This window comes from Thunnus maccoyii, chromosome 4 (assembly GCF_910596095.1).
Source record: "Thunnus maccoyii chromosome 4, fThuMac1.1, whole genome shotgun sequence".
NCBI classification, from domain to species: Eukaryota; Metazoa; Chordata; class Actinopteri; order Scombriformes; family Scombridae; genus Thunnus; species Thunnus maccoyii.
Genome location: NC_056536.1, coordinates 2732253 through 2760225, shown reverse-complemented (window position 1 = coordinate 2760225; position 27973 = coordinate 2732253). Strand labels below are relative to the sequence as shown.

The following is a 27973-nucleotide window of genomic DNA, read 5'->3' as shown; positions in this document are numbered from 1 at the left end:
TTTCATCTTTTGTGAATTTTTATTAAACAATATCCACATGTCCCAAATAAATTCACAAATTAATGATATCAAATTAATTGGTTCACAGTTATATAAACTTAAATGCCAGATTTTGGCTGATGGAAGACAACATTTTTTCTCCAGTTTCAGTCAGTCCAACACTGCTCTGCACAATCACATCAACTGAAGTGAATTATACATTTGTTCAGGTTCCTCATTCTGTATGTCTCTCTGATGAGCAGAGATAATTGGACTAAAATGTTAAATGTCATGATGGGATCTGTTTTGAATAGCACTGTTATAAAGCAAAGCACATACCAAATATCAAACTTCGATAATTAAACATGTTTTTGCATTTAGACATTTGCCCAATCCTGGTGGAGCATATCAACCTGGGTGGGTGACGGGACACAACTGGCCTCTCAACAGTCTAGAGGAACAGATTGTCCTTGTGATTAATAAACCACTAGGCAGTGGTCTAGCCTTCCAGCAGTAAGCTGAATCTTGCTTTCCATCTGGAGGACTGGAGGAGGGTTACCACGGGGGGCTGCTACTGCTGTGGGATTTGGGAGGATGCACCTTAATGTCCACCGAGACTTCGTTTTTCCCCGCTCGTCCAATCAAGCACAATAAATGTCAGGCTCATGGTCATGAATATAAAACCCAGTGCTGTGAAACACACGGCCTGAAAACCAAATAAAGAGGAATATATTAAAATGAAATCACTACTATCTATGTTTATATAAATACAGTTATACTTCCTTTTTATCTGTTTGAATCTGAGCTCCACCTCCAGGCTCATAACTCTACCTGGATCTTTGGTCTGGATTTCAGGGGTTCACGGCTGGTAGGGATGATGCGAATGTAGAAGAGTCCAGGAAGGATGAAGATCAGACTGGGAGCAGTAGTTGCCCCTGAACACAGAGAGAGGAGATGGCATAAATCATTTCATTTTAAAATATTGGTTAAATCTCAAATAGATTTTGTCTGAAACAAATAAAGCTCTAAAACAAACAAACAAACTGTCTTTTGGATAAATCCCTGTGCTGTGGCTAATTTTTCAGTGCTTTAAAAACATATTTTAAGCTGTCATTAAAGTTGACTTTCGACTACTGCACTCACTACTGCACATACTGCAGATGCACATTGTTCACTTGTAATATAGAATTACACTATGGCCATTATTACATAAATAAGACGTTATGAAAATTAAATTTACCAGTTATGTGTTGGTACCTGGTTTGTTTGTCTCATGCATGCGCACAAGGACACATGTGCATGCGTGCATGCAGGTAATTCATTATTGCACTGATCTATAGGTGGCTAGAATGCGCCATGATACGCATTAACATGCCAGCAAAGGCAGAGAAGAAGACTGCAAGCTAGTAAACATGGATGTAGAGCAGTGTAGCATTAAAAATACTTTAAAAAACAGATTTGCTGTGTTTTAAAGCATTCTAAAGGTTTTCAGACCCCAAGGATACAAACTATGAGTTTTGATAACACTCAGTGGAAACATAACTAACTAACTGGAAACAATACAACAAAACTGGTAACACTGTGTAATGGACTTATACAGTGGACTTTTTATTTCCAAATGCTTCTTTTCTTTCAGTCTTTTATAATATTGTTGCCTGTTCCTGCCTCTCACCTCTCTTCCAGGCTGAGTAACTGCTACCTAGTTAGCTCCTCTTCACACTAGCCTCATTTGTGACCCTTGCACTTCGTATGTTACTGTCTCACACCTTGAGAAAAAGATGAACTGTTTAACCTGTTACATCTAATTTTCATGAAGAGCAAAACCAACTTTATTTTCATGGACTGTGCTGCTGCATTTTTTCACCAGATGGCTGTACATCTTTGTGGAAATATTGGATTTAAATACTTTTCATTACTCCATATGGACTGTAGATATCTGTGAGAGCATGGAAAAACCTCTGAATGTGTTAAAAAAGTTAAAAAAGGCTTTGGTCCTCTCCTAAGGTTTGCATTCAGAACACCATGTGCCTGAATTATGGAGTAAGGTACGGAATGAGGTCAGTCTGGGATGGGTGACAACACAGCTTTCATAAAAAAATGTTTTTAAAAAAACAAGAAGAATGACTATGAAATAAAAAGTGTTTCTAAAAAGAGCATTTTTAAATAAAATTAGTTATGTAATAAGAATGAACTCTGGTAAAACAGAAATAAAATCATGAAATAATTCATAATGAGCTGAGTGTTGTGGAATTTTCCATCTTTAGGGGTTATACTAATATTCTTAAGCAGAAGGAGGTATTTTCTCCTTTCCTTGAGACTCAGAGTAACCGTCTGTGTTGTTTGGGGAAAACTGGAGCCACTCTGATAAAGAGTGAACCGACGTTGTCCTGGTAACCAAGGTCAGGGAGATGGCCCGAGACAACACAGATAGGTGAATGCGCAGGTTTGGCTTAACCAGAATGTGCTGATGGTGACCTGAAAGTACCGTGCAGTGTGACCTGAACTAACACGGGTAAAGTGCAGTTCCTTGTTTAGAAAGTAGTGAACCAGTTAGACTAATTTTTCATATTGTAGGCTGCTCTGTTGGGGTTAAAAGTCAGAGCAGAGCAGAGTTAAAAGCAACATGCCGAAGCAAATGTACACACACCCACAGAGATTTCCATATCACACTACAAAGCAATAATAATAATATACAATTTTTAGAATATTGGACAGTATGGAGTGCCATTATTTAGTTACATGGCGAAGTCTCCAACTTTAAGCTTTTAAGTATAATGTCCTACCAGTAATGCCAAAGATGTCTCGGATGTTGGGGACGAGGATGACCAGCAGGTTGACAGCAAACAGCAAACACAGAGCGATGGCGATGTGACGGAGCCAGTGGAAGGGTTTCCCTGGGAACAGCAGCTGCAAGAGAGCTCGACGGATCTGACAGGAACACAGACATAAGCATGCATGATACTGCTCAGGTATCACAGCAAGCACAAGAATATTATTTTCTTCTCTCTTCCAAATACTGGGGAAATATTACACATAGAAATATGCGCAGTTGTCACTTTATCAGTTATCTTAATAATTTTGCTCGGTAAAACAGATAATTCAGTGTACGTGCTCCTTGCAAAGGACCAACAATGTATCCAAAATCTGCAAGTGAACTTATTCAATTATATTATAAATTGTTGAGTTTATTTAACAAATTCTGCACAGCTCTACCTCATATTTCACTCTGCTATTTGTCGCACTGTAATCGATCAAAGATCTGTGATTGGATGTTTATCTCTGTAGAGCTCTCAAGTTTTCATGAACACAGTTTTGTACATTCAGAAATCTCTCAGTGGTCTCTTAATGTACTGATGATTCATCAGAATTAAAACATGTTGCACGACTCTTCACTACACACTATGCTTTATGAGATAAAGTTGTCAATTTAACTGATAATTGAATGAAGAAGAGTTTCTTTTCTGTTTGGTAGATCTCCAAATGTTAAAGAAAATGGACATTTTGCTGAATTTATCATGTCAACTGTTGTACCACCAATATTTCCACCTCCTCTCATTGTGTTGGCCTAGCTTTCCCTTGTCCACTTTACTTCTGTATTGAATGTATGGATGTCTAACTGAAGGGCAGACAGACATATTCTTACAGGGAACAGGACCACAGGTACAGTCAGAGTGACAGCCACCAGGACAGCCAGCCGCACACATAGGATCAGAGTATCCAGGGGGTCCACCTTACTGTAGGTGTGGAGGAGCTCTGCTTCAGTGTTCCCTGCACACACACACAAACACACACAGATATAGAACCGGTGACACCTTACTGTCATCAGACTGAGCTATGCTTTGCAGGAGACTGAAAGAGGTATAGCTCTCACCGTAGAAGGTCAGATAGCCGAATATGGCAGTGAAGAAATACATGGTGAACATGCCGAGGATGGAAACATTGCCAATATTCTGCATTCTTCTCTTGGTTGGGCTTTAGGGGGAGAAGATAGCAGACTTTTAGCGAATCCAGTACATGATGCTAAGAGGAAGAAACAAAGTTGTTACTATAGTTTATTTTATGAAAAGGTTATATTTAAACCTGCAATAACTTTTTTTCCCACTTGGAAGCAACAAAAGCGAATAATGAACACAACACTGCCATACCATCACCTTTTAAGATGACATGTTGAACTTGTTAGCTAACAGTTGCTTATTTCCACATATGTTCACCAGCTAGTCTACAGCTAACTGTGTCTGTTTGCCACTTGGTGCTGAGCAGGTAGTGTACAGTGGGTTTTTAGACCTTTTTCTCTGAAAACTACACTATAAGAGCACTGAGAGTGAACCAAAAAGGTAAAGTTGCAGCTGGACAGCTAAACAATGAGCTGAAACTGTAAAGCCACAGGGATTTACAGAGTCGCTGGTAAATCTCTATAGGTTCATCACTATGAGCCACTATACTCATCACCTCATTGCAGACAGACCTCTACCTGTTTATACACCCATAACACAGAGACAGCACACTGTGTAATGTGTAGGGAAGAACTTGATAGGCGATTAATGCTTTGCACTTTTCATTTATTACCTATTTTTTACAATTTAACTTTGTGGAAAGGAGAAGGGGAGCAACAGGTTATGGAGAGTCCCTTGGGAGCACTTTGCATGTATCAGTAACTCAGCTTTATCTCTGGGGAACACCCCCAACTCCGGGAGTGTCCAAATTAGGAAATGTGTATCATGTAGCAGGTGGATGTGACTCCCCTCGTGGAAACCTGCTGATAGACATAACAGCGGAGTAAAGGACAAAGACTGAGATAGCGATGTAACCGACCTGCGCGCTTGTATTTGGCATGGTGTTTTCTTCCTGAGACAAATAATTTTAAAAATATTTGTTTGAAACATAATATTCATATTATTATGATATCAAATATTTTTAAAAAACAACACTATTTGTGCTTTGTCGAATAACATATTTGTATTTGGGCACACTCCTACTTTCTACTCCACTACATTTATTTGACAGCTTTAGTCACCAGTTACTTTTCAGATGAAAATTTGACACACTGGATAATATATGGGGTGGCTGTGGCTCAGGAGGTAGAGCGGGTTGTCCACTAATCGGAGGATCGGTGGTTCAATTCCCGGCTCCTCCAGTCCACATGTCGATGTGTCCTTGGGCTGTGCTTGAAAGCTCAATACACATGAATGACGCTGTGGATATCTGAAATGTTCATTTTGACTAGGAAGAACTGAATTATGGATATCTGCAGTACATATCCAGTCTAGCTATTAAAACGGCTTGCCATGCATGGTAGCTATTCGGCTATTACACCTGTCCCCCTGGCTCCACAAAAAACGTAAATACCATGTTGCATGCATGGTTGCATGTCACTTTATGATGCAAGTCAATAGCTATGTGCCTCAATGGCTGACGGCGCCAAAGTGGGATACAAAATACAACATTTCCTAGGAATTATGTTCTACTAAAGACACCTTAGTAGGCTCCTTTTATTCACTGTTTAAATCCAAGTTTTAGCCTTTTGTGTAGGGAATAGACACAGCTATTTGGCAGAATAATGGAGTTATATCACCTGTTTAGGAGTTAGTGCAATATACAGAAGGTAAATGTACGTGTGTATATTTTTGACACTGTACCAATTTGATGAAGTTTGTAAAAAGTGTGGTACTAATCGTGATTATGGTGTTAGCATGCTAGCCCGCGTTAGCATGTCAATGGTAAACAGATATGTCTGTGATGTAATTTAGATTAATGAAGAGCTATATCACCTGAATGAGGACTTATTGCAGTCTACAGTATATAAATTCATGTGTGTGTATTTTTAATACTATACCAATTTATGTAATTTGTAAAAGATGTGATGCTAATTGTGTTGGTCTGCTGCAGTGTCCAGCCTAAAATCCACCCACAGCCTGTCCACACCTATCCCCACCTGGTCTTCAGTGGTTTCTTCCCCATGTTTCAGGTAAAATCTCATAACTCCTGAGTACAAACTAATATTGCACACGCATTTTATTTTGGTAGCTTTGGTCGCATTCAAACCGCATCAGGTGGTGCAGCAAAAACGCCAGTCCTTCCATTCATTTGAATGGGGGTGGTACATTTTGGGTGCGGATGCGCCTCACTGTCCTGCAGCTGGAAAGTTGAGCCAGAGTCAACTTTTGGAGAAATGCAACCTGATGTCACTGCGGCTGAAGGCTGCGGTGGCTAATCGCAGCTGGAGATCAGACTGTAAGATCGGATCAGAACTGTAAAACCCTACCATGAGGGAGTACAAAGATGTTACTAGGAGGAGGGGAGGACATTTTTCTTTGTTCGATAATGTTAAAAGTAAAGTTAGGCTTTGCTGTCAGCTTCCTGACTCATTTAAAAAAAGAGAAAGCTGAGAGCACCAGTGAGAGAGAGAGGAGCTGTGGTTGAGCGAGCTGGAGAGTGAATGAAGAGAGGGAGTGCTGGTAGAGAGAAAGCCGGTGAGTCAGATCAATAAAACGTTATTTTCTGATTGTTTCACAGCTGTTACATTCTAGAACACAAATAAACATGCCCACACCCCTCAGCTCAACCCCGTGGTGGTGATTTGGTCTGAATACAACTGGTAGCTGAGGTTATATAGACTGGCACTGTGTTTGTGTTTAAGGCTCTTTTACAGGATATATTGAGTAAAATTGCCCAAATAAGCTTCTTGTGGATGTTATTTGTTGTGTTTCTTAATTTATTTTTATAAATAAATCTTTATATGTTTGGCTCTAGCAAGACTAAAGGAATGAAGCATCACTTGTCTCTTGAACTTTGTGCTTTCATCAAAAATTGTGACAGTGTATTGTTCTAATAGTTGAACTGTATTTGTGTGTCTTAGAGGAACAGCAGAAAGTCATGTGTATCATCATGGTGGGAAGCTCAGTGCTGATTAGTCCTGAAAATGTGGCTGATGAATGCCGCATTGTCCTCGTCCTGACTGACACCTTCAGTCCAAAATATCCTTCCAAACTTCTCCAATCTTTCAAATACTCTTCATGAGACTCAAACCATTGAGTCCAAAACCAGCCTACAAGGATATTATCCTAACTCATATAATATAACATGGCTGTTGGCCTGACATGGCTTGTGCACTGCTCTTTTTTGTGTATTCCAGTATGTGTGGCACAATATGGCGCTTTTTGAAGTTCCTGGTATAATGGACTTTGATTATAAATTAGACATTTAGCAGCACTTTATAGGTGTCTGTCATTTTGGAACACACTGCAGAGTCAAAGTGTAATTTTTGTGGAGGGAACATCAGGTCTGCTCATCCAACTGTCAGAAATTATTGACCTCTGCTTTGATTTATTTTTTCTGTTGGTTTCCATGTTAATGTTTAAACAATGTTTAAACTTTCAGTATTTTTACATTGTTATATTGGTTACTTTCATTTAAGTAAAGGATCTGAATACTTCTTCCACCACTGAGAAATGCATGCTGTGTATGTGGAATGTCAGAATCTATGTGTGGCTCTTACTTGCTCAGTTCAGTGTAGATGGGAAGCACTTCAGGGTGACAGACAAAAGCAAATGCCAGGATGGGGATGGTATAAGCTGTCTGCAAATCAAATAACAGAGTCACTTTACTTGGTTGTTTTCCAGGAAGCACATCAACTCTGAACGTGTCTAGCCATGTGTTGCATGTAACATGATGCATCCACAAATAGTTTCTGACCATAAATGTGTTCAGAGCACACATTAGCCTTTGAACAGAGTACATCATAAATAAACAGTTGAAATGCAGATGATCATTTTTGTGTCTGTGCTTCAAATTCAGGGAGCTCATCTCTGACCTCTTGGTTGATGGTGAAGAATTTGGCAGTACATGAGTCCTCTGGAACTTCTGTGATCACAGAGTGGTTGCCAAACACTTCCAGAGGACAAGCAATGTTGAATCTCTTGTAGATGACCTGGTGTGACAGAAAGAGAGTTTGAGGAGGTAGAAGAAATGTCAACTTTGCTGCCTTTGGGAACAAAAAAACAAACCTTCCCAAAATATATGTTGTTTTGGTTAGTATCTTAACCATGCCTTTGTATGTAGGTAATTTGTTTGAACCTATCGACTATTTTATACCTTCCCCAAAGGTACTAATAGTCCACTACAGTAACCCTCTGTCGTTGCCTGTGAAACTTTTGGTAGCATAGCTCCTTTTAAGGAATAGGGCAGTACGTAATGTGTGCGTGTAGCATTTTCATTCAATTCAATTCAATTTTATTTATACAGTGCCAAATCACAACAAAAGTCATCTCAGGGCACTTTTCACATGGAGCAGCTCTAGACCATACTCTTTAATTTACAGAGAGAGAAACCCAACAATTTCCCAACGAACAAGCACTTGCAGCGGTAAGGAAAAATTCCCCTTTAACGGAAAGAAACCTCAAGCAGAACCTGGCTCCAGGTGGGCGGCCATCTGCTTTGACTGGTTGAGTCGAGAGAGAGAAGAGGGTGGGGGGGTGGGGACACAGAGAAGCAGAACAACAACAGCAACAACAACAACAACAACAACAACAGATACATGACTAGCAGCAACAAACAGCAACAACAGCAGGAACAGCTGGAGAAGGACAGAAGAAGGACAGAAGAAGGACATCAACACGTCAGCATGGTTTATGGAAGTCCCCTGGCAGTCTAGGCCTATAGCAGCATAACTAGGGGTTGGTCCAACCTAAGCTTTATCAAAAGTTTTAAGCCTACTCTTAAATGTAGAGAGGGTGTCTGACTCCGGACCGAATCTGGAAGATGGTTCCACAAGAGAGGAGCTGAAGGCTCTGCCTCCCATTCTACTTTTGGCGACTGTAGGAACCACCAGTAGGCCTGCATTCTGGGAGCGCAGTGTTCTAGTGGGGTAATAGGGTACTATGAGCTCTTTAAGATATGATGGTACCTGACCATTAAGGGCTTTGTATGTGAGGAGAAGGATTTTAAATTCAATTCTGGATTTTACTGGAAGCCAATGCAGCGAAGCTAATATGGGAGAAATATGATCTCTCTTTCTAGTTTTAGTCAGTACTCGTGCAGCAGCATTCTGGACCAGCTGGAGAGTCTTTAGAGACTTGTTAGGGCAGCCTGATAATAATGAGTTGCAATGATCCAGCCTAGAAGTAACAAATGCGTGGACTATTTTTTCTGCATCTTGTTGAGACAGGATGTGCCTGATTTTTGCATTATTACATAAGTGAAAAAGGCAGTCCTTGAAATTTGTTTTATGTGGGAGTTAAAGGACATGTCCTGATCAAAGATAACTCCCAGATTCCTTACGGTGGTGCTGGTAGCCAGGGTAATGCCATCTAGATTAGCTAGATCATTAGATAATGTGTTTCTAAGGTGTTTAGGGCCAAGCACAATAACTTCAGTTTTGTCTGAGTTTAGTAGCAGAAAATTGCAGGTCATCTAGGTCTTAATGTCCTTAAGGCATGCTTGGAGTTTAGTTAACTGATTGGTTTCATCTGGCTTCATTGATAAATATATTTGAGTATCATCTGCATAGCAATGAAAATTTATGGAGTGTTTCTGAATAATATTACCTAAAGGAAGCATATATAAGGTGAATAGTATTGGTCCAAGAACAGAACCTTGCGGAGCTCCGTGTCTAACTTTTGCCTTCATGGAGGATTCATTATTAACATGTAAAACTGAAATCGATCTGATAAATAGGACTTAAACCAGCTTAATGCAGTTCCTTTAATGCCATTTAAATGTTCCAGCCTCTGTAATAGGATTTGATGATCAATTGTGTCAAATGCAGCACTAAGATCTAACAAGACAAGTACAGAGACAAGTCCTTTGTCTGATGCAGGAGGTCATTTATGACCTTCACCAGTGCTGTCTCTGTGCTATGATGCGCTCTAAATCCTGACTGAAAATCTTCAAATAAACTATTGTTATCTAGAAAGTCACACAACTGATTGGTGGCAGCTTTCTCAAGGATCTTAGAGAGAAATGGAAGATTAGATATGGGTCTATAGTTGGCTAAGATGCCTGAATCGAGAGTAAGCTTCTTAAGAAGAGGTTTAATTACAGATACTTTAAAGGACTGTGGTACATACCCTGTTACTAAAGACAGATCGGTCATATCTAGTAAGGAAGTGCTAATTAAGGGTAAAACTTCCTTAAGCAGCCTTTTTGGGATGGGGTCTAAGAAACAGGTTGAAGGTTTGGATGAAGAAATCGTTGAAGTTAATTCAGAAAGGTCAATTGGAGAAAAACAGTCTAAATGTATGTCAGGTTTCACAGCTGCTTCTAAGGTTCCTGAGTTTGTGGATAAATCGGTGCCTGTTGAGAGCAGAGAGTGTTGAATTTTGTCTCTAATTGTTAGAATTTTATCATGAAGTCATTACTATCGAGATGGATGGATCAATAGAGTTATGACTCTTTGTCAGCCTGGCCAAAGTGCTGAAAAGAAACCTAGGGCTATTTTTATTCTCCTCAATTAATGATGAGTAATGGGCTGCTCTGGCATTACAGAGGACCTTCCTATGTGTTTTAAGACTATCTTGCCAGGTTAGGCGAGATTCTTCTGTTTGGTGGAACGCCTTTCCAATTTTCGTGATATTTGCTTTAATTTGCGGGTTTGGGAGTTAAACCATGGAGCTAACCTCTTATGTTTGATTATTTTCCTTTTTAAGGGGGCCATGGAGTCGAGTGTCATTTGCAGTGAGCCTGCAGCACTATCAATGAGATTATCAATTTGGGAGGGACTAAAATTAGCATAGGAGTCCTCTGAAGTATTGAGACATAGCACAGAATTCAGTACTGATGGAATTGCTTCCATAAATTTAGCTACAGCACTATCAGATAGGCATCTAGTGAAGACATTTTTGTCTAATGGCATGTAATCCGGTAATAGGAATTCAAAAGTTATCAAATAATGGTCTGATAAAATGGGATTTTGTGGAAAAACTATCAAATGTTCCATTTCGATGCCGTAAGTCAGCACAAGCTCTATGGTGTGATTAAGACAGTGAGTGGGTTTATTTACACTCTGAGAGAAGCCAACTGAGTCAGCATGTGAGTGGTTAAGTGAGAGAGTGAGCAGCAGAAAAGTGATGGTGAATGCAAGTGGAGCAGAGGAAAAGGTTAACAGTAAGTTGTCAATCTAGCAGTAAATGTACAGTACAGGCTACAGTGTGTCAGTTAATAAATGCTGCAGCTTGTTTGTAACCCAAAACAGCCATATACAACTTCAATAAACATTCCTGTGGATCGTACAATGAGACATCTCTGGTTAAGTTTCTTACTGTACACCCTGCAGTGGACCAGTTCCCAGTTAATCAGTTTTAATTAGTTTTTACACCACACACTCAATATCTACAATGCAATAAACACTGTATTCATTGATATTTACTTGAAAATCGAGCATACAGGTGTTTCTCTAATTTACACAGTCCATATATGAGTGCAGGTGGTAAAGATGTGGTGGTGAGGTGACTGGAGAAGACAGTTTGTGTGGCCACCACCGTGGTGTCTCCAGTGACAGTCGTGTTCACTGCAGCAATTTTACACACATAAACTATATGGAAACTAAAATCATACCTGATGATATATGCACAGCATTAGAAAATATTAAAATCTATTAGCGCTCTGTTCTGCAATTTTTTTAAAGTTATGTTTGTTTAACGTAACAAACGTTAAGTCATCAAATCTATATCATCTTGGATTTCTACAACCGATGATGATAATTTCATCAGTTATTTAATGTGGTTGAGGTGAGGATCAGTATATTCACACTTAATATCGGGGAAAGGAGAGCCAGACTTTCCTGCTGCTGCTGTGCTGCTCCTCAGTTGAGCCTCTCCTCTGCGCTCCGGGTGAGACAGCGCTGATGAAATGTTGAGCGGTTTTTTGTTTTAAGATTTGAGTTGGCTTATATCTTTTCAAATTGAAAGGTGCTTATGAAATAGTTAGGGCTCACTACCAGCACAAGTACAGATAACACTGCTGGTTTGAATGTTTATGATAATGTGGATCTATAATTAAAGTTTGATATTAAATTAAATTAAATGTGTGAGAGGATTTTTATACAATCTGGCTTCAATTCACCACCTCACCATCTGCATTGCCAGTTTCCCCTGTCTTCTAAATTTTCGTATGCATGGGTCAGAGTTTACGTACATTCTCCTGTCAAGTTTGTTTTTATAGATCACAACTTTTGCATGGAAAGTGGCATACGTCTCTTTCAAGCCCCGTTCTGTGCGTATGCAATGGTTGTAAATGAGAGCTGTAAACCCTGCCCTGAGTGACTCAAGGAGATGACATCTCTCTTCATTTGATAATGTTAAATGTTGGGCTTTGTTGTGGGTTTTACACCTCATTTTATGCAACAGGGGCTGTTTGATATAAACACTGTCACATTACAGTGGAGTGGGGCTTCTGGGCTCTGACTTGCTGAGTGAGGCAAAGTTTCAGTTAAACTGCGCGAGAGAGAAGAACGAGCATACATAGGAGATAAAAAACAGAGGCGGATGCAGTAAAACTAGCCAGTAGGAGCGCAGAAACATTTGATGACAGCAGAATCAACCAATGGAATGTCATAAACTACTTCTACAGTTAAGCCTCAATTTAGTCTCACTGGTGAAGTCTCTGTCTTGATTAAAACCATTTAAGTTATTAAATCCGTATCGTTTTAATTGATACCTTTGTTGAGTGATACAAATACATGTGGTTCTTGAGAAATAATAAGCAATCGGCCCATTCCGAACAGGCACATTTTGAACAGGCACTGCACTAGTCTATCTAAAAGGAAGAAATCCCTGTCTGTAGGCCTATGTTTCTATGTCTGTGTGTTTGTCCTTCGCGTAACTCTTGAACCGTTCATTGGATCTACTCCACACTTGGCAGGTGTATGGGGTAACAAAGGGAGTGCTGTGTCAAATTTAATCTTAATAAACTTTCATATGTTGGTGCTTTGCTATTTTGAGAGCGATTGCGCTACTGACCAACAAAAACCTGGTCTGAAGTCAATGGCGCAGTGTTTCACTGTTATTTTAAGGGCGCATTATCAAGACAGTAATATGCGCCTTCATAGGCGGGTGCACAACATACACTCTGCTTGTTACACACACAGGACATGCAGCAGCGCACAAACATGCAAAAGATTACAAATAAAAAGATTACAATGTGAAAGATTACTATTGTGTACATCAACATATCTTAAAAAATACAGAAAAAAAGCTTAGTTCTAATATTTATCAGAATTAACTAATCGCAGTAATGGATAAAATTGTCTAATTATTTGACCAAATTGTGGCAATACATGTAGGTATTTAAACAGACGGACAACAACGGATCAGACACAGATCGACTTTCCTGCTACATTAATACATGATGACATGAGGAAATAAATAAGGTGAAAACAATGATTAAATTAAAGAAGGAAATAAATCTTCACAGCTTCTAGCTGCTGCCAGCAGCAGGATCAGCACCTTGGAGAGCTGATCAAGTCCTGATAACTGTGTTAATGATTCTTTACATGATTAAAATTAATGATGTAATTTCTGAACAATATTTAACAAATATTCTTCAACGTTTTTGAGATTACAGTGATCAGGTTTCCATACTTTCAGCAATTAAAACCCTGCTGATTTGACCTGTTACTCCATGACTGAACAAAACGATTTTAAAGACACCAAAGTTGTAATTAAAAAAATAAACCTTTTCAAAAACCAAACGAAAATACATCACAGCCAGTGGTTGTCAGTATATGTTATGTCCCATTTGTTATAGCTGGTATACTGTAGCTTATTGGGAATTAATTTCCCTTGATGTAAGAACAAATCATTTTACCAATACACAAAAGGTATGAAGTCACTCATAGTGACTCACCGCAGAGAGGAAGAAGACCATGCAGGAGAGAGAGAAGCCACTGGTGTAACCAAGATACCCTGAAGAATGCAAGAAAATAAGCTTAAGACACACCTCAAAATACTTACAGGCAGATATATTGGATAGCAGAGACAGTCTTTGTGAAGGCTGCTTAAAATGATAAACATTAAGGAAACAAGGGGGCTGTGTTCTTTCTAAAAAACATAATATAATGAAAGAAAGTTGTATACATACACAGGTTGTTGAGTAAAATGAGACTGAAGGGAAGTTACATACCCAGGTGTTTCATCAGGGCCAATGGAAGGATGACGCAGGCAGTGACGATGATAATGAGGTAGTTTCCATTCATAAACCAATCACTGCATGCAGAACATAAGACATCACACAGATAAGCTTTTTTACCAACACATACATGCAGAAAAGCATCTGTGACATTAATGTCATTGTTCACATAGTTGACTGTACTTTGTGTGCCCCTGAAGGACCAACAAGTATATTGACAAGGTGGCAGATGAGGGCAGAACACCAGAATATCTTTCTTAAGAACTTCAGATTTTCTACAATGTAAACATAACTAAACATGGCGACACTGGAGGAGCTGACTGTGTTACTTTATTACAGTCACATGGTTCTTTGGTGTCACCAGCAGTGACAGTACTGATGTCATAATTTTATCAGGCTTCATTCATTTATGGTGCTTATGGCAAGCCATTTTAATATTTAATTGAACAGTAGCAATTCCCCAAGTCAAAATTGTATTCTCACTACTCAGAATGGTAATTAAAGATATCCACAATAACATTCTTACTAGTAGAAATTGTGTTTCAAGATATCTACAACTTTGATTCTACTAGTCAAAAATAAATTTAAGATATCTAAAAATCCTTGAAAAGTATGTTCACTCTGGATAACAAAAATGTAATTGTGGATGTCTGAAATTGAAAGCCCAATACACATGAATGGCAAAAGTGACGTCATTTGTCCTTGGAAAAATGACGTTTGGAAGAATGACAATTATGGATAGAAAGAATGTCATTGTGGATATCTGAAATGTTCATTTTGACTAGGAAGAACTGAGCTACAGATATCTGCAATACATATCCGGTCGAGCTATTAAATGTAAAAATGGTCACTTATAATGGCAATCTGTTTTAAAATTTAATCGAACCACACTCCGATCTGTAATTACATTTTAGATATCCATAATAGCATTTCATCTAGTCAAAATTGTATTCTCACTAGTCAGAATGGTAATTAAAGATACACAATGACATTTTTACTAGTAGAAATTGTATTTAAAATTGTATCTACAACTTTGTACTAGTCAAAATTAAATTAGAGATAAAGATATCTAAAAATCCTGAAAAAGTATAAGTAGACGATATATCGTGCAACACATATCTCTGTAATGGACATACACAGTTGAAACTCAGATTGAATTTTATTACATTTACATTTTGTGGATTTCAAAGTTGTTGGCAGTACTTACTCAGAGCTGGATGTCTGGCCAAGAAAGGCTTGGATGACCAGTGGTAACTCAGATTTCACAATGAACAGGTAGCTGGACATGGCTGAAGAAGAGGAAAACACGGAATTCCCTCTAAACAGAGCTATTCTGGCTTATTTGTTTCCCTGGCGCCATCATGAAGTTGTACCACCACCACCTACTCACACATCTCCTGTTGGTGGTTGACAGAAACATTTCAAATACCCCATATAGATACCAGTAGTGTCTTACCTCCAATGTTATGTAGCGTTATGATGACAGCTGCAAGGATCTTCCCTGTATGACCAAAAGCTCTCAGGCCCAGCTGCTCATAGGCTCGAATACCTGAACAGACCAACAGCAAAGTGTGAAAACTGACTCAAAACCATCAGATACCTGCACAGTAATAACAGCTGAATGAGCCTTATATAGAAGAAGTTTGAGATCTGAGGATAATCTCAAATTTGCTGGATTGGCTTGAATATAAGATGATATTTTATGGAAATAAAATTTCAAAGAGTAGAGGTTGTCTTACATTCAAGGACTAGACAACTACATGTTCACAAGATCACATCCTTTTTTAATGGAGTGTACTGGTGTAACACTGGCTCTAGATCTGCAATGATTAGTGGATTAATCGCTTAGTCAACTGATAGAAAATTAATCAGCAACTACTTTGATGATCTAATCATTTTATTCATTTTATAAAGAAAAATGCCAAACATTTGCAGGTATCAGCTGCTAAGATAAGATGATTTAATGCTTTTCTTTGTCATACACATTTGTGTTTTAGACTGTTATTCAGACAAAACAAGACATCTGAAGACATCATATATGACTCTGGGAAATTATAATTATATTATAATCATTTTCCCCTATTTTCTGACATTTTGTGGACCAAACAATTAATTGATTAATCGAAGAAATAACTGGCAGATTAATCAATAATAAAAATAATCATTAGTGGCTCCTACAGAGTGTGTTGCATTAAGGGTTGCAACGGTGTCCCGGTTTCACGGTATACCATGGTATGAAAATTGACGGTTATCATACCATGTACATTTGATTATTACCGGTTTTGTAAAAAGACGTGTGCATCTCCTTTCCTCCTGGACTGCCTGTCAGACTCAGCAACTGGCGCCACATACACATATGGAGTGGAGAAAATGGCAGAGAGAAGCAAGACTGACATATTTGGTTCAGTCTCCATCCCCCCAAAAAGAAGTTGAAATCAGCAGCGTGGGAATATTTTGGATATCGCAAAAATGAATATGGGGTCGTCCTCAAGGATGGATATCCAATTTGTAAAAAATGTGGATGCAAGTGGTTGCCAAAGGAGGGAACACTTCCCTCTGTGCAGATCAAAGTAGGTGTCCAGTCCAGATCAGTCTGGCTGTGCTGTCACACACCTACAGTAAATTGGCAACTGTTTTGATTATCGTTTAGAGCACTTGTGCCGGCAATTCTCACTATTTTGAGAATTTTTACAAACCAAACAATCGATTAATGGAGAAAATAATCAGCAAATGAATCCATAATGAAAATAATCATTAGTTGCAGTTGGATACTAAATAGTTCAAAAGAGCTCCACCTCAACCAACTAGATCAGTAAAATCCTGTTTTTACATTAATGTAGTAATGAGTAATAATAAGGAGTAATAATAATCTATTGATATTATATATATTAGTCACAGGGGACATTACAGGAGTACTTACTTAATATTTTAAGTACATTTCTGTGATAAGTCTTACATACTTTTATTTAACATTTTCAATGCAGGACTTTTACTTGTAACAGAGTACTTTTACAGTGTGGTATTAGTACTTTTACTTAAGTAAAGGATGAGAATACTTCCTCCATCACTGGTGCTAACATGCAAACCAAGTTTTTACACGTACTAACATTAAAAAAAATGTTTTGAGTTTCAACTATAATAAAGTGTTCAACCAAAAAAAAACGCTTCTGTTTTCATTCCTTTAAGGGTCATTGTAACTGATAATAATTATAATTGTGAAATACCGTGATACCGGGAAACTGATATTTCCTGAGAGGGTTATCATACCATGAAAATCTCATTCTGTTGCAACCCCAGTTGCATTATGGGTAGTTTGTAACATTATTGTTGCTAACGAGTGTATTCAAGTCCGTTTATAGAGTTTTTTGTAGCCCATTTGTACCTTTCATTAAAATGCGATCTGTATCTGGATGAGTAAAAATGTATGTTACTGCAGGCATAAATGCACTCACAACACATCAGCATTGGAATGCCATAGGATCTGCAAGACCACATTTAGAGGTGGTCAGGCTTGCAGTGAAATCAGATCTCAGCAGGCATAAATGCCCCACCTAAATCATTGGCATATTGGGATTTGAACACAAAATGGGCACAATTGAGAAAATGAGAATGTATGAATCTGATACAATTATCCAGATAATATATCCACATACAGATCACATGTTAATAACAGGTGTAAATGAGGTCTGGAGTTTGTCAGCCCTAAAAGTGTTTGGTTTGCTCAGTTTAACCTACAGGAGTTTCTGGGGGCTTGTGTGAGGTGTTTTTCTACTGTGGGGGAAATAAATTCATGATCACTGAAAACGAGTTGAAATAAATCGACAGGGTCTTTACTATAGAAAAGGACCAGGGCATCCTTGTCTGTCAAGCAGCCAAGATTACTACTGTTACAGATGATAAGCACAGACAGCCTGATGATGAATGCTAACTGACAGAGAAAATCATTTTGACCGCTTCCAAGAGCCTGATAGGAGAGGGTGTGCATGTAACTGACAAATTAGGGATCTACGTTCTGCTTTAATGGTATTATTTTCAATTTAATATGAGAGAAAAGACTTCCCAGATGAGGACTCTCTTCTCCTTGTATTAATAGTATCTCAGAGAAACTTTCCCAACAGGACGAGTATGAAAATGTGTTGTAAGAGAAAGTCTTTTTTTACAAAAACAGCTGTTCAATCAGGGTTGTCTTATAGTCAGACAGTATTTTCAAAATTGCCTTACCCACAACTCCAGCACTGCGTAGCAGCAAATGGACAGAGTAACAGGACAGACAGGCAATACATGTCAACAGGACCCTGTAAAACACAAACAGTAATGATAGATAATGTCATTTACCTCACCTCATACATGTTGATTAGTTTGAGAGTAGAACACTATTCAGTAATGGTGACAGAGCTGTTGGCCTATCTGTCTGTGCACTGCAGTTATATATATTTATATTGCACTTTTCTGAACAAAGATAGTGTGGTTTAACACACAGCATCAAGAACACTATGTAAAAATTGATTTAGTTTAATATCAACTCATGCTGGCACACCCACACAATGAATTATGGGCAGTACGCGAGGCTTGAATCTACATTAGATCTCTCTGTGTACTGAGAAGAATTGGTGATGTTTTTAAGCAAAAAAACACAAATAAATATTGATTTCATCTAAGTTTCTTCTGTTAATAAACTTTGTATGAAGTTAATTGATAAACGTCAGTGCTTAAACCTGCACAGTACTGCATATCATTTCTACGTCACAGTGTTTTTGTGTCAAAATCATCATGTGAAAATGTTGACATGGCTAACAGGCACATCTGTGGACTTAAAACTGTGCTAACTGGATAATGATCTTCTGATGTACATGCACAACATCAGCACTTTAAATAAAATCCATGCTTCAGTGTTCAGCATTAAAGAGTCCAGGTGCTGGGTTTTACAACCACCTGAGTGATGTTGTCTTTTTATATTTGATATCATTTCCTTTTAAACATTTAAGGAACTTCATATATGTCATAACTATGTATGCCATAAGCATGTTTTTCTAACCAAGTGTTGTGTAATATTTACCTTGTCATTTCTGTTTGTGTACTGTCCTTCTCTTTCAGGGAACTACTGAGGTACAGAACATGTGTGTGGGTGTTTGTGTGTGTTTGTGTCACGTTCAGTTGTCCTCCCTGTTCCAAAGTGTGTATAGCTCTGGGACTTACAGGAAAAGGACGATGCCTGTGTTTGACATGGCGTATGACAGACCCAGAATGCCGCTGCCCATGATGGCGTTGCTCAGGTTGAAGACAGACATCCCAAAGGAGGTTTTACCCTCAAACTGGAAGAAACATAAAAATAAAATATAAACTAATTATAAAAAATATAATATACAAACTAAAAGACACAATATCAGTGATTTAATGTTCAACTGCGTGTTGTGTCTTAACATCACAATTCACTTAAGTACAGTGTCTAAGGCAATGCAATGCCTTTCAGCATTTTTCTTACAAATCATGCAACCATGTCATCTACAACATACTTTGATATGCAACTGTTTTCCATTAACATGCATGTTTTTTGGGGGAGGGAAGCAATGTTTCCTTGATTATGTTCATTGTCAACATTTTTCAGTTAATGTTAGGTAAATATTGTCACCATGATAAAATTATGTCCACAAGTTGACAGGACACTGATTAAAAGTTGAGTGAAGTTGAAATATCATTTCAATGGGATGTCAGAGGATGTCTAGCCCTGACTACTAACATGAGACCAGATGTGAAGTGAGGATGCTGGTCTTAAGGCCAAACATTTGACCTCCAGCATTACATTTGCTCTAAATGTAACCACTGATGCAAGATAGCTGCTCATGATTGTAGTTTATAGGAGACAGGGTTAAATTTTGAATGTTGGAAATTCCCCCCAATACATGAGTGCACCAACGGGAAGGTTTCTATACCAATCCTGTTTGCAACTGCATTAGGGACTGTACATCATTTTTTGGCGTGGGGAAAGGGGCTGAATCTTATATTTCTATCTATTTTCCATCAAAAAGCAAGACTTATCACAGCCACCGAATGAGTGAAGTAGGCAGATATAGCAGCTCTGTGGGTGCACCATCCCTGGATTCCAAATAATAAAAGGGCAGATGAAATAGTTCAGATGATGTTGTAGCCTGGTATTTGTGAGATCAGGTGTCTGTTGTCCCCTAGCACATGATGATAACTTTCACATTTAAAAAATAAATGTTTATTGTTATGAATTATATACTGTATCTTAAGCAAAGCCATTATCTGAAAGACAGAAAGAACAAATGGAACAACAGGCTGCGTGGCCTCTGCCTCACTCATACTCACATCTGTGAACTCAGGTCTCTTTGACCCATCACTCTTGTGCTGCAGGAACTTCTCTTCCTCTGGTGGCACTCTGCGATCCATCAAGAACAAAAGAAACACTGAACCTCTGAAATTTTAAACTATATGAGCATACTTAATTTAGTATGAATTCAGAACAATTTGAGAAACTAGGAAACATATAGGGAACATACCCTCCCTCCACTAGCGTGGCAACGTCATTTTGGTGATTACCATTTGATAGCTTCTGTAGTTCCATACTTATGACAGGTACGGTAGGCTGACTTATTTCTTCAGATAGATGAAAATTTCAAAAAGAATAGAAAGGCATGGAGACAGATCTGAAAAAGAAGAGACAAAACACAGCTCACATGGCTTATTTAAGTCATTTTATATTGAACAGTTGATCAGTGTAGAACACTGATACCATCACAGTGTCAGCTGGTTACAACTGCTTTAGCAATGCACATAAGGTTTATTGTCAAAACCCGAAATAATATCTGGGCACCCAATGAATATGGTACTGAAATTGACCAACAAGCAAAACTTAAATTAATGACAGAATGTCAAGCCATTTTATTTATATAACACAAAATAACAAATCACAACAATCTATCCTCCATAACTCCACAAAAAAAAACCTTTAACAGGAAAAAAAACACAAAGACACATGTTAGCATTCGCACCACACAGCAATGTACAGAAGGTGCCAAAATAAAATGAAAAACTCTTAAAGCGGGCCATTTTCTCTATCCTCATCTATCTCGAAGATGTCAGATGGTAAATATATTGACATTGGTGCTACTGGTTAACAGAAAATGCAAAAGCTATGCCAAATGAAAAGAAACTCTGATCTGTCAACAAGCAGAATCAGAAAAACAGTTGGATTAACTGTTACATTGATACATTTCATAATACATCTGTGCAGGTTCATGGTCTGTCTCAAAAGCCAAACTATCCATTCCCTATCCTGTTACTGCTGATTTATAAAACAGCATACAGTCGGTGAGAGACGACTAATGACGAGAAAAAGTGAATTACGCAAGGAGAACTTGGCAGCTACAGTCAGTCCCATGTCATCAGTATCAAAGTACACATCTGAGTCCACCAAGCCAAGACCCACCTCTGTCCATGTGTCTGTTTGTTTGGTCTGAATGCATCAAAGAAAGAAAAGACAAAACAACAAACACCGTGGTATTTATCCACACACTTCAGGGCACACACATGACAATTTTCAGTTGAAGTTGGGTTAGAGCTGGTATAATCTTGTAATGTTTGTACTGTTAAAAATGACCTAAACATTTAAGCATAACTGAGTTTGTATTACTGGACTCAGTGCTGCCAGCAGTAGGGTTGAGATTTGACAAAGCTTGAATACCAGACTCTCAGGGGGCCCAAAAGCCCCTGGTTTGTTGTTTATGGTAATTCAGTGGTTCCCAAAGATTGCTACAGCACCCTGGGGTGCCTCAAGAGTAGAGCTGCAATAATTAAAGGATTAATTGCCAACTATTCAATTAATTGCCAACTATTTTGGCAATATATTAATCTTTTTGAGTCATTTTTTAAGAAAAATTGCTAAAAGTATCTTGTTCCAGCTTCTTAAATGTGAATATTTTGTGAAGACTGAACATCTTTGGATTGTGGACTCTTGGTCAAGATCATCTTGGGCTTTGGGAAACAGTGATCAACATTTTTCACCCTTTTCTGACATTTTATGGACCGAACAACTAATCAATTAATTAATCAAAATATATATTGATATTTTATGTTTTCAAACCCATCAAAAAAAGAACTAAGCAATACATTTTTTGAAAATCACAAACTGTGAGATGCAGCTGTGCTGCAAGTAACAGCTCGCAGATAATAATGCAACATGCTTCCCAGTTGTTGGTTTTCCAAGTACATAGCAGTCACACAAAGCAACTGTCCGACCAGCAATGGACAGATTTTTGGCCACTTGGGGGCAGTATAACAATTTGTAAACACAAAATTAACATATTATCACTTTATAAAGTTGCTATGGTGAGTGTGTTAGCAAGCAGTTCCCTATTTACGCATCAAGCAGTTACTGAGCAACATTAACATACATTCGTTGTGTTTGTGTCCACCTGTATGTACAGACGTGTCCGAAAATATTTGTACCCTTCCACCTTTTTTAAAAAAAAATTACATTTTCTCTGTATTAAATTGAAAGTGACAGAAGTATGTGGTATCCAACATTCTTTATTTCATATTGAATATAACTGAAACTTTGCTTTTGAATTATAACGTAACATTTTATTTATTATAATAAAACAAATGAAAATGGCATGACCAAAAATATTGGTACCCTTAACTTAATATTTTGTAGCACAGTGTTTGGAGGCAATAACTGCAGTCAAGAACTTTCTGTGAAAATAACTGAGCCTCCTCCATGTTTCACAGTACGCATGGTGTTCTTTTCTTTGAAAGCTTAATTTTTTCCTCTGTAAACATAGGGTTGGTGTGATTTACCAAAAAGCTCTAATTTTGTTTCATCTGTGCAAAGCACAATCTCCCAGAAAGAGTGTGGCTTGTCAACATGCATTTTGGCAAAGTCCAGTCTGACTATCTCCCTCTTAGAAATGGGGTCTTCTACCAAGGAGCCCGTTTTCATTCAGACAGTGACAGATGGTGCGACTTGAAACTATTGTACCTTGAACTTGAAGATCAGCTTGGATCTGTATTGAAGTTTTCCTTGGTTCTTTCTCGACCAGTCAAGCAATCCCTCTGTTCAATCTTGGGCCAATTTTCCCCTTGCGACCACGTCCAGAGATGTTGGCTACAGTTCCATGGGCCTTAAACTTCTCAATAATATTGGCAACAGTGGTCACAGGAACATCAAGCTCTTTGGAGATGGTCTTGTAACCTTAACGTTGACCATGCTTGGCTATTACCTTTTTTCAAATGTCTTCAGACCGCTGTCTAGTTTTCCTCCTGTTTTCCATGTTCAGTATGATGCACACAGTGGCACAACACAACAGAGTGAGTAATTTTCTCCTTTTAAACTGGCTGCATGAGTGATGATAAGATTGAAAACACCTGTGATACTAATTAAAACACAATAGTCTGCTTTAAGTATCACTACTAAAGGGTACCAATAATTTTGTCTTTGTGGAATAAGCATGAATTCAGTTTTGTTTTGTTCCGTTGCAAACCAAACATAGACATGCACTGATAATAAAATATCTTTTAATTTCAACACTGTTCAGGGTGAATGGTGCATTATTTTAATAAAACACAAGGGTACCAATAATTTGGGCCACGTCTGTGTGTATGAATATTAATTTTTATGGAAAAACATCCATAAATTGTTAACAATTAACCAACTACTGATCGTTAATGTGGAAACTGTGCATTTTGAATTCATATCTGTTTAGCTTGACATTCACAAAATTAAATTTTGTCATTTTGGTGACCACTTGAATAGTTTGTACATGGGTCTTTGTTGATGAAAAACAATGGAACTGGATAACAGAATCAAACCTTAGCTGCCAGTGTAATATATAAGAATTCAGCCCTGTATTGGTGGGCCAAAATATTCCCAAAGCCCTGTGAAAGGCAACGTGGCTCTTCAGATAAGAGGCTGGAGTGAAACCAAGTCTGGATGGCTCCACTCCTCCCTGTAGGCCCCAGTAATGACAGACAGAGTGATAACAGCTGAGAATGACCTCCCTGCTCAAACATGACTGAGCTGTTTCCTCAGACATTGACATTTTGTACAGTAGTCGTCACGTGGACATTATTTGTAAATAGGGTCCCTATACAGAGGGCCATTTTACCTTTTCATAGTGTCATTACTAAATATGTTCATGTTCCTGACACAGAAATGAAACATCTAGATATATTTAATTATATGAAAAATACATATTTTTGGGTGATATGTTTCAGGTGGTGGCAATGTTAAACACATTGTTGTTTATTGAGGTTTGTGTGCTTGAGAGTATGTCATTTAAAACTGTACAAAACTGTACATTCACACTGTTAATAGTTCACACTTTATATAGATTGGGGGGTGGTCTGGATTAAGGTCAGGTTCTGTCTGTCCATTCAAAGGGGATTTCTCACACAGCACTGGTCTTAGTTTAATGATACAGACAGATATATGTCTGCACTGTGTTTCAGCATTTTAAAAAATTTAACCTGACTTGGATCAAATTTTATGGGGAATTAATGTTTAAATTGTAATCAAATTATAATTGATTAGATTACAGTTTGGATTTGGTTAAATTTAGATGGATGATGCATTTTTTTTGTTCAGCAAAAGGACAATATTCAATTTTAAATGCAAAACAGAAAACAAACAATTACGTGAGAGTATTTAAAAGTCAAAGACAGGTGGTTTTCTGTGGCTGCCTGCTCACCCGACACAATGTGACTTATAATAATGCAGGTACACCCACCCATCCTGTGCACCAATCAGGCTCGAGAGTTCCATGCCAATGTTTTCTGGCCAAAGACACATTGACAATTGTAAACAGAAACTACTATTCCTGACAGACTCTGTGCCGTAGCCTGGGTCATTGAGAATCAAATGTTTAAACATCTCTTTTGCAACACAGTCTGTGAAAATCTTTTTAACTTTACAATTTACAATACACAGTATGTCTTAAATGTCCACATATGGGTTTAATTCTGCAGCTGGTGTAAAACAACTACACTTCATTTTATGAATTGGCTCATTCACATTCAGAGCTTACTGTTATTTCACTGGCTGAACAGACATGTTGAGTAGAATCAGCCAATAATCCGGTTAAAGGAACAGTTCAACATTTTGGGAACTATTCAAAGAATAAAGCTCACTGATTCACTAATTCTATCATGTTTGTTTAATCTGTACACAAACAGAAATGTTTTTTGCAGTGCCTGTGTGCAGCTTCCTGAAGTCTTGTTATCACAGTGAGTTTGTCACGTTTGGTACCATTGCTTTAAGAAACTCCCCCATGTGTGCTAAATGATAACAAACCATGTTCCTCAACATTTTAGAAATCAAATGCAAGCCTTTAAAGGTCCCATATTTAACACTTTTCTGGTGTTTTGTATTTGAAGTCTTGATATCCATAAGATATTTTTGTGGATTTAAGTACCAAAAACCATCTCAATATAGTTTTACACCTCCTCTCTTGAACCTCTCTTTGGAACTCTAACAAGAACAGGCTGTTTTGTGTCTGCTCAATGCCCCTCTCTTCTGATTGGCTGACTGTTTTCTGAGTGATGCATGCCCAGGCCAACCACAGGTAACGGACTGTAGTGTACTGTAGCTAATGTAGGGAAAACTACTGTAGGGCTCTCAGTAAAACTCACCAGTAAATTGCAATGGCCAGGCTGAGGATAATGTTATCCAACCTTTGGAAGGCTGTGCAACTACAAATTTGCTTCCTGACATCCAACAACTGCGCAGTGTTTCCTCAGCTGTCTGTCTCTCCTCTGCTCCGTTCCATGTGTGTGTGGAGGGGCCAAGCCCCACCCTCAGGAGAATTACAGAGAGCAGAGAAGAGGAGAGAAACTAGCGCGACCATAAATGACAGCAAAACGCAGCAGAGATTCTCACACTGAGCTGAAATGGAACGAGTGCATATAAATTAGGTAAATAACACATAAAGATATTTTGTTTCTTTCAGGAGGGGTGGGCCGCCCCTCCAAGGCAAAAGCTGAGCATATAGTTGCGACATCACAATCTTACGGAAGTCTAAGCAACTCGTTTAAAGGCACAGTTTCTGAATACGGGCTGTGTGCATTTTTCCAGGGACTGAGCATTTTGATACTTCCACAGTGTTCATATAGCACGTAAACCTGCTTTATAATCAAAAAAGAAATGGATATCTCCCTTCCTACAATATGGGACCTTTAACGTATTTCACAGCATAGAAATCACAGATACTGTTTTCACCTGAAAGGGATAGTAAAGGACTTGATCCTGCCGCAGAGTGAGGTATGAGAGAACATATAGTGTACAATGTGTGCCTAAATGAGGCCCTGCCCTGTTTTCCTACATGGACTGTGTACATTTGCAGCTTATGTAATACTGTCACCCTTTTTCATGTGCAGCTCAGTAACCTCTGAGGTCTATAGTATGGGAGGCATCTGCTAACACTCAAGTTACCTCTACATCAGCAAAACTGTCTCCTCTTGTTTTTCTTATTTGGATTTTTCCTGAATTGCATTTTGAAATTTTATTACTGTACATTTCTGCGTAGTTGCTGAAATAAACATACATATCATGAGTAAATGTACATGATACATTCTCTCATAATCTATCAACAGAGCTTAAGGTGTTCAAACTTATTTCTTAGTCAGAACAGATCTAATAAAAAATTACACTTAGCAACCCTCTTTGACACCTAGACTCACCATTTATCACTTGAAATGTAGGAAAAAGTAGGAAAAAGTAAAATAGTAATAAGAGTAAACATAATAGAGAAAATACATATGAGGGGGGAGCCTAAAATTTAAGGACACCATCGATAGCACGGGGGTAGGGTGTAGTTATTGGATTTGCCGCTACGTAGCGTATGCCTATGAGTGAATTAGGACTGAAAGGGAGAAGATTCGCCACCGTGGAAGAAATCCAGTGGTGACAAGACAGTGACAAAAGATGACTACAGGAAATGTTACCAGGACTGGGAGAAGTGCTTTGACAAGTGTATCGCATCCCAATGAGAGTACTTTGAAGGGGATTAGAAAGCCACTACAGAAAGATTTATGATAATAGTTTTTTTTTTAACAATTCTGGGAATTTTTGGGAACGCTTCTTATGCACAAGCAAAGACACTTAACTTCACTACTATAGAACAAACCAGACCACCACCAAGAGGTGACTTTCCCTAGCTCCCTTAGTTTAAAAAATATGCTCATTGTGTTACAATTACCCCCTGACCATGTTAGCAAAGTTAATAAAACAAGCAAAAGTTGAATAGTTAATACATTAGAAAATTGCCTTTTCAAAGATGTTATAATCTCAAGAGTGATTATTGTCAAGCAACTTTATAGTAAAAAATAAAAGGGCTACCAAGCATTACAAAAACTGGAACAAGAACTATTAAAACTACTAGATCACAAGTGGAACACAGCTGCACACTGTGTTCTACAACTAGTTTAATCTAAGTCAGATAGACCTTTCAAAATTAAAGCCTCTGAGCACTGGCTGGTAGCTCAGGAGGTGCCTGCAACGCAGTAAAGCTCTGCTCTTCTCCCATGCTCCTTCACTCTTCCCGAGCAGACCTCCTTAAGTAGCAAAACCACGTGGCAATACAGTAGCTCCAACTCAGCCAGAGGAATGGAGTGACTTACCTCCAGAAGCAGGCCCAGCTGACTCTCTGAAGCAGAGGGGAACCTGTGTGGTGAAGTCCTGGGATCAGAGGTGTAATTTGGGCTGGGAGGATGGTAACATTGGCCTGTTTTTGGAGTCCTGCAGAGAAGCACACAGCGTTTCAGGGAGAGCTTGGGGAGAGGGTTACAAATGTGGGAGCAGGCAGTGAGGAGGGAGGGCTGCTGAAAATGATGGTTTCAAATTTCTTGTGATGTCACAGGT

The 27973-nt window shown here is 38.5% G+C and overlaps 1 protein-coding gene across 1 annotated transcript; it reads right to left on the bottom strand.

The window, feature by feature from the left end:
* On the bottom strand, nucleotides 1–27934 carry LOC121896265 (sodium-coupled neutral amino acid transporter 3-like). The gene is made up of 16 exons (XM_042410046.1): nucleotides 27733–27934; nucleotides 20619–20765; nucleotides 20428–20497; nucleotides 19297–19412; nucleotides 18322–18395; nucleotides 15557–15649; nucleotides 15308–15389; nucleotides 14095–14177; nucleotides 13819–13877; nucleotides 7790–7906; nucleotides 7475–7554; nucleotides 3851–3951; nucleotides 3623–3747; nucleotides 2763–2907; nucleotides 811–914; nucleotides 1–685 (listed from the first exon to the last, which is right to left on the bottom strand). Exons 2-16 carry the CDS (start codon nucleotides 20681–20683, stop codon nucleotides 581–583), a joined length of 1419 nt encoding a protein of 472 aa, XP_042265980.1. The 5' UTR covers nucleotides 20684–20765; nucleotides 27733–27934; the 3' UTR covers nucleotides 1–580.
* Nucleotides 27935–27973: the final 39 nt, after the last annotated feature.

Bases quoted from the DNA above. Each gene is read 5' to 3' on its own strand.
- LOC121896265 (XM_042410046.1), bottom strand. From the start codon at position 20,683: ATGGAACTACAGAAGCTATCAAATGGTAATCACCAAAATGACGTTGCC. The intron at 3,748-3,850 runs GTGAGAGCTATA...GTGTGTGTGCAG, and splicing joins CGGCTATCTGACCTTCTACG to GGAACACTGAAGCAGAGCTC. The intron at 915-2,762 runs GTAGGACATTAT...CTCTGTGTTCAG, and splicing joins AGACATCTTTGGCATTACTG to GGGCAACTACTGCTCCCAGT.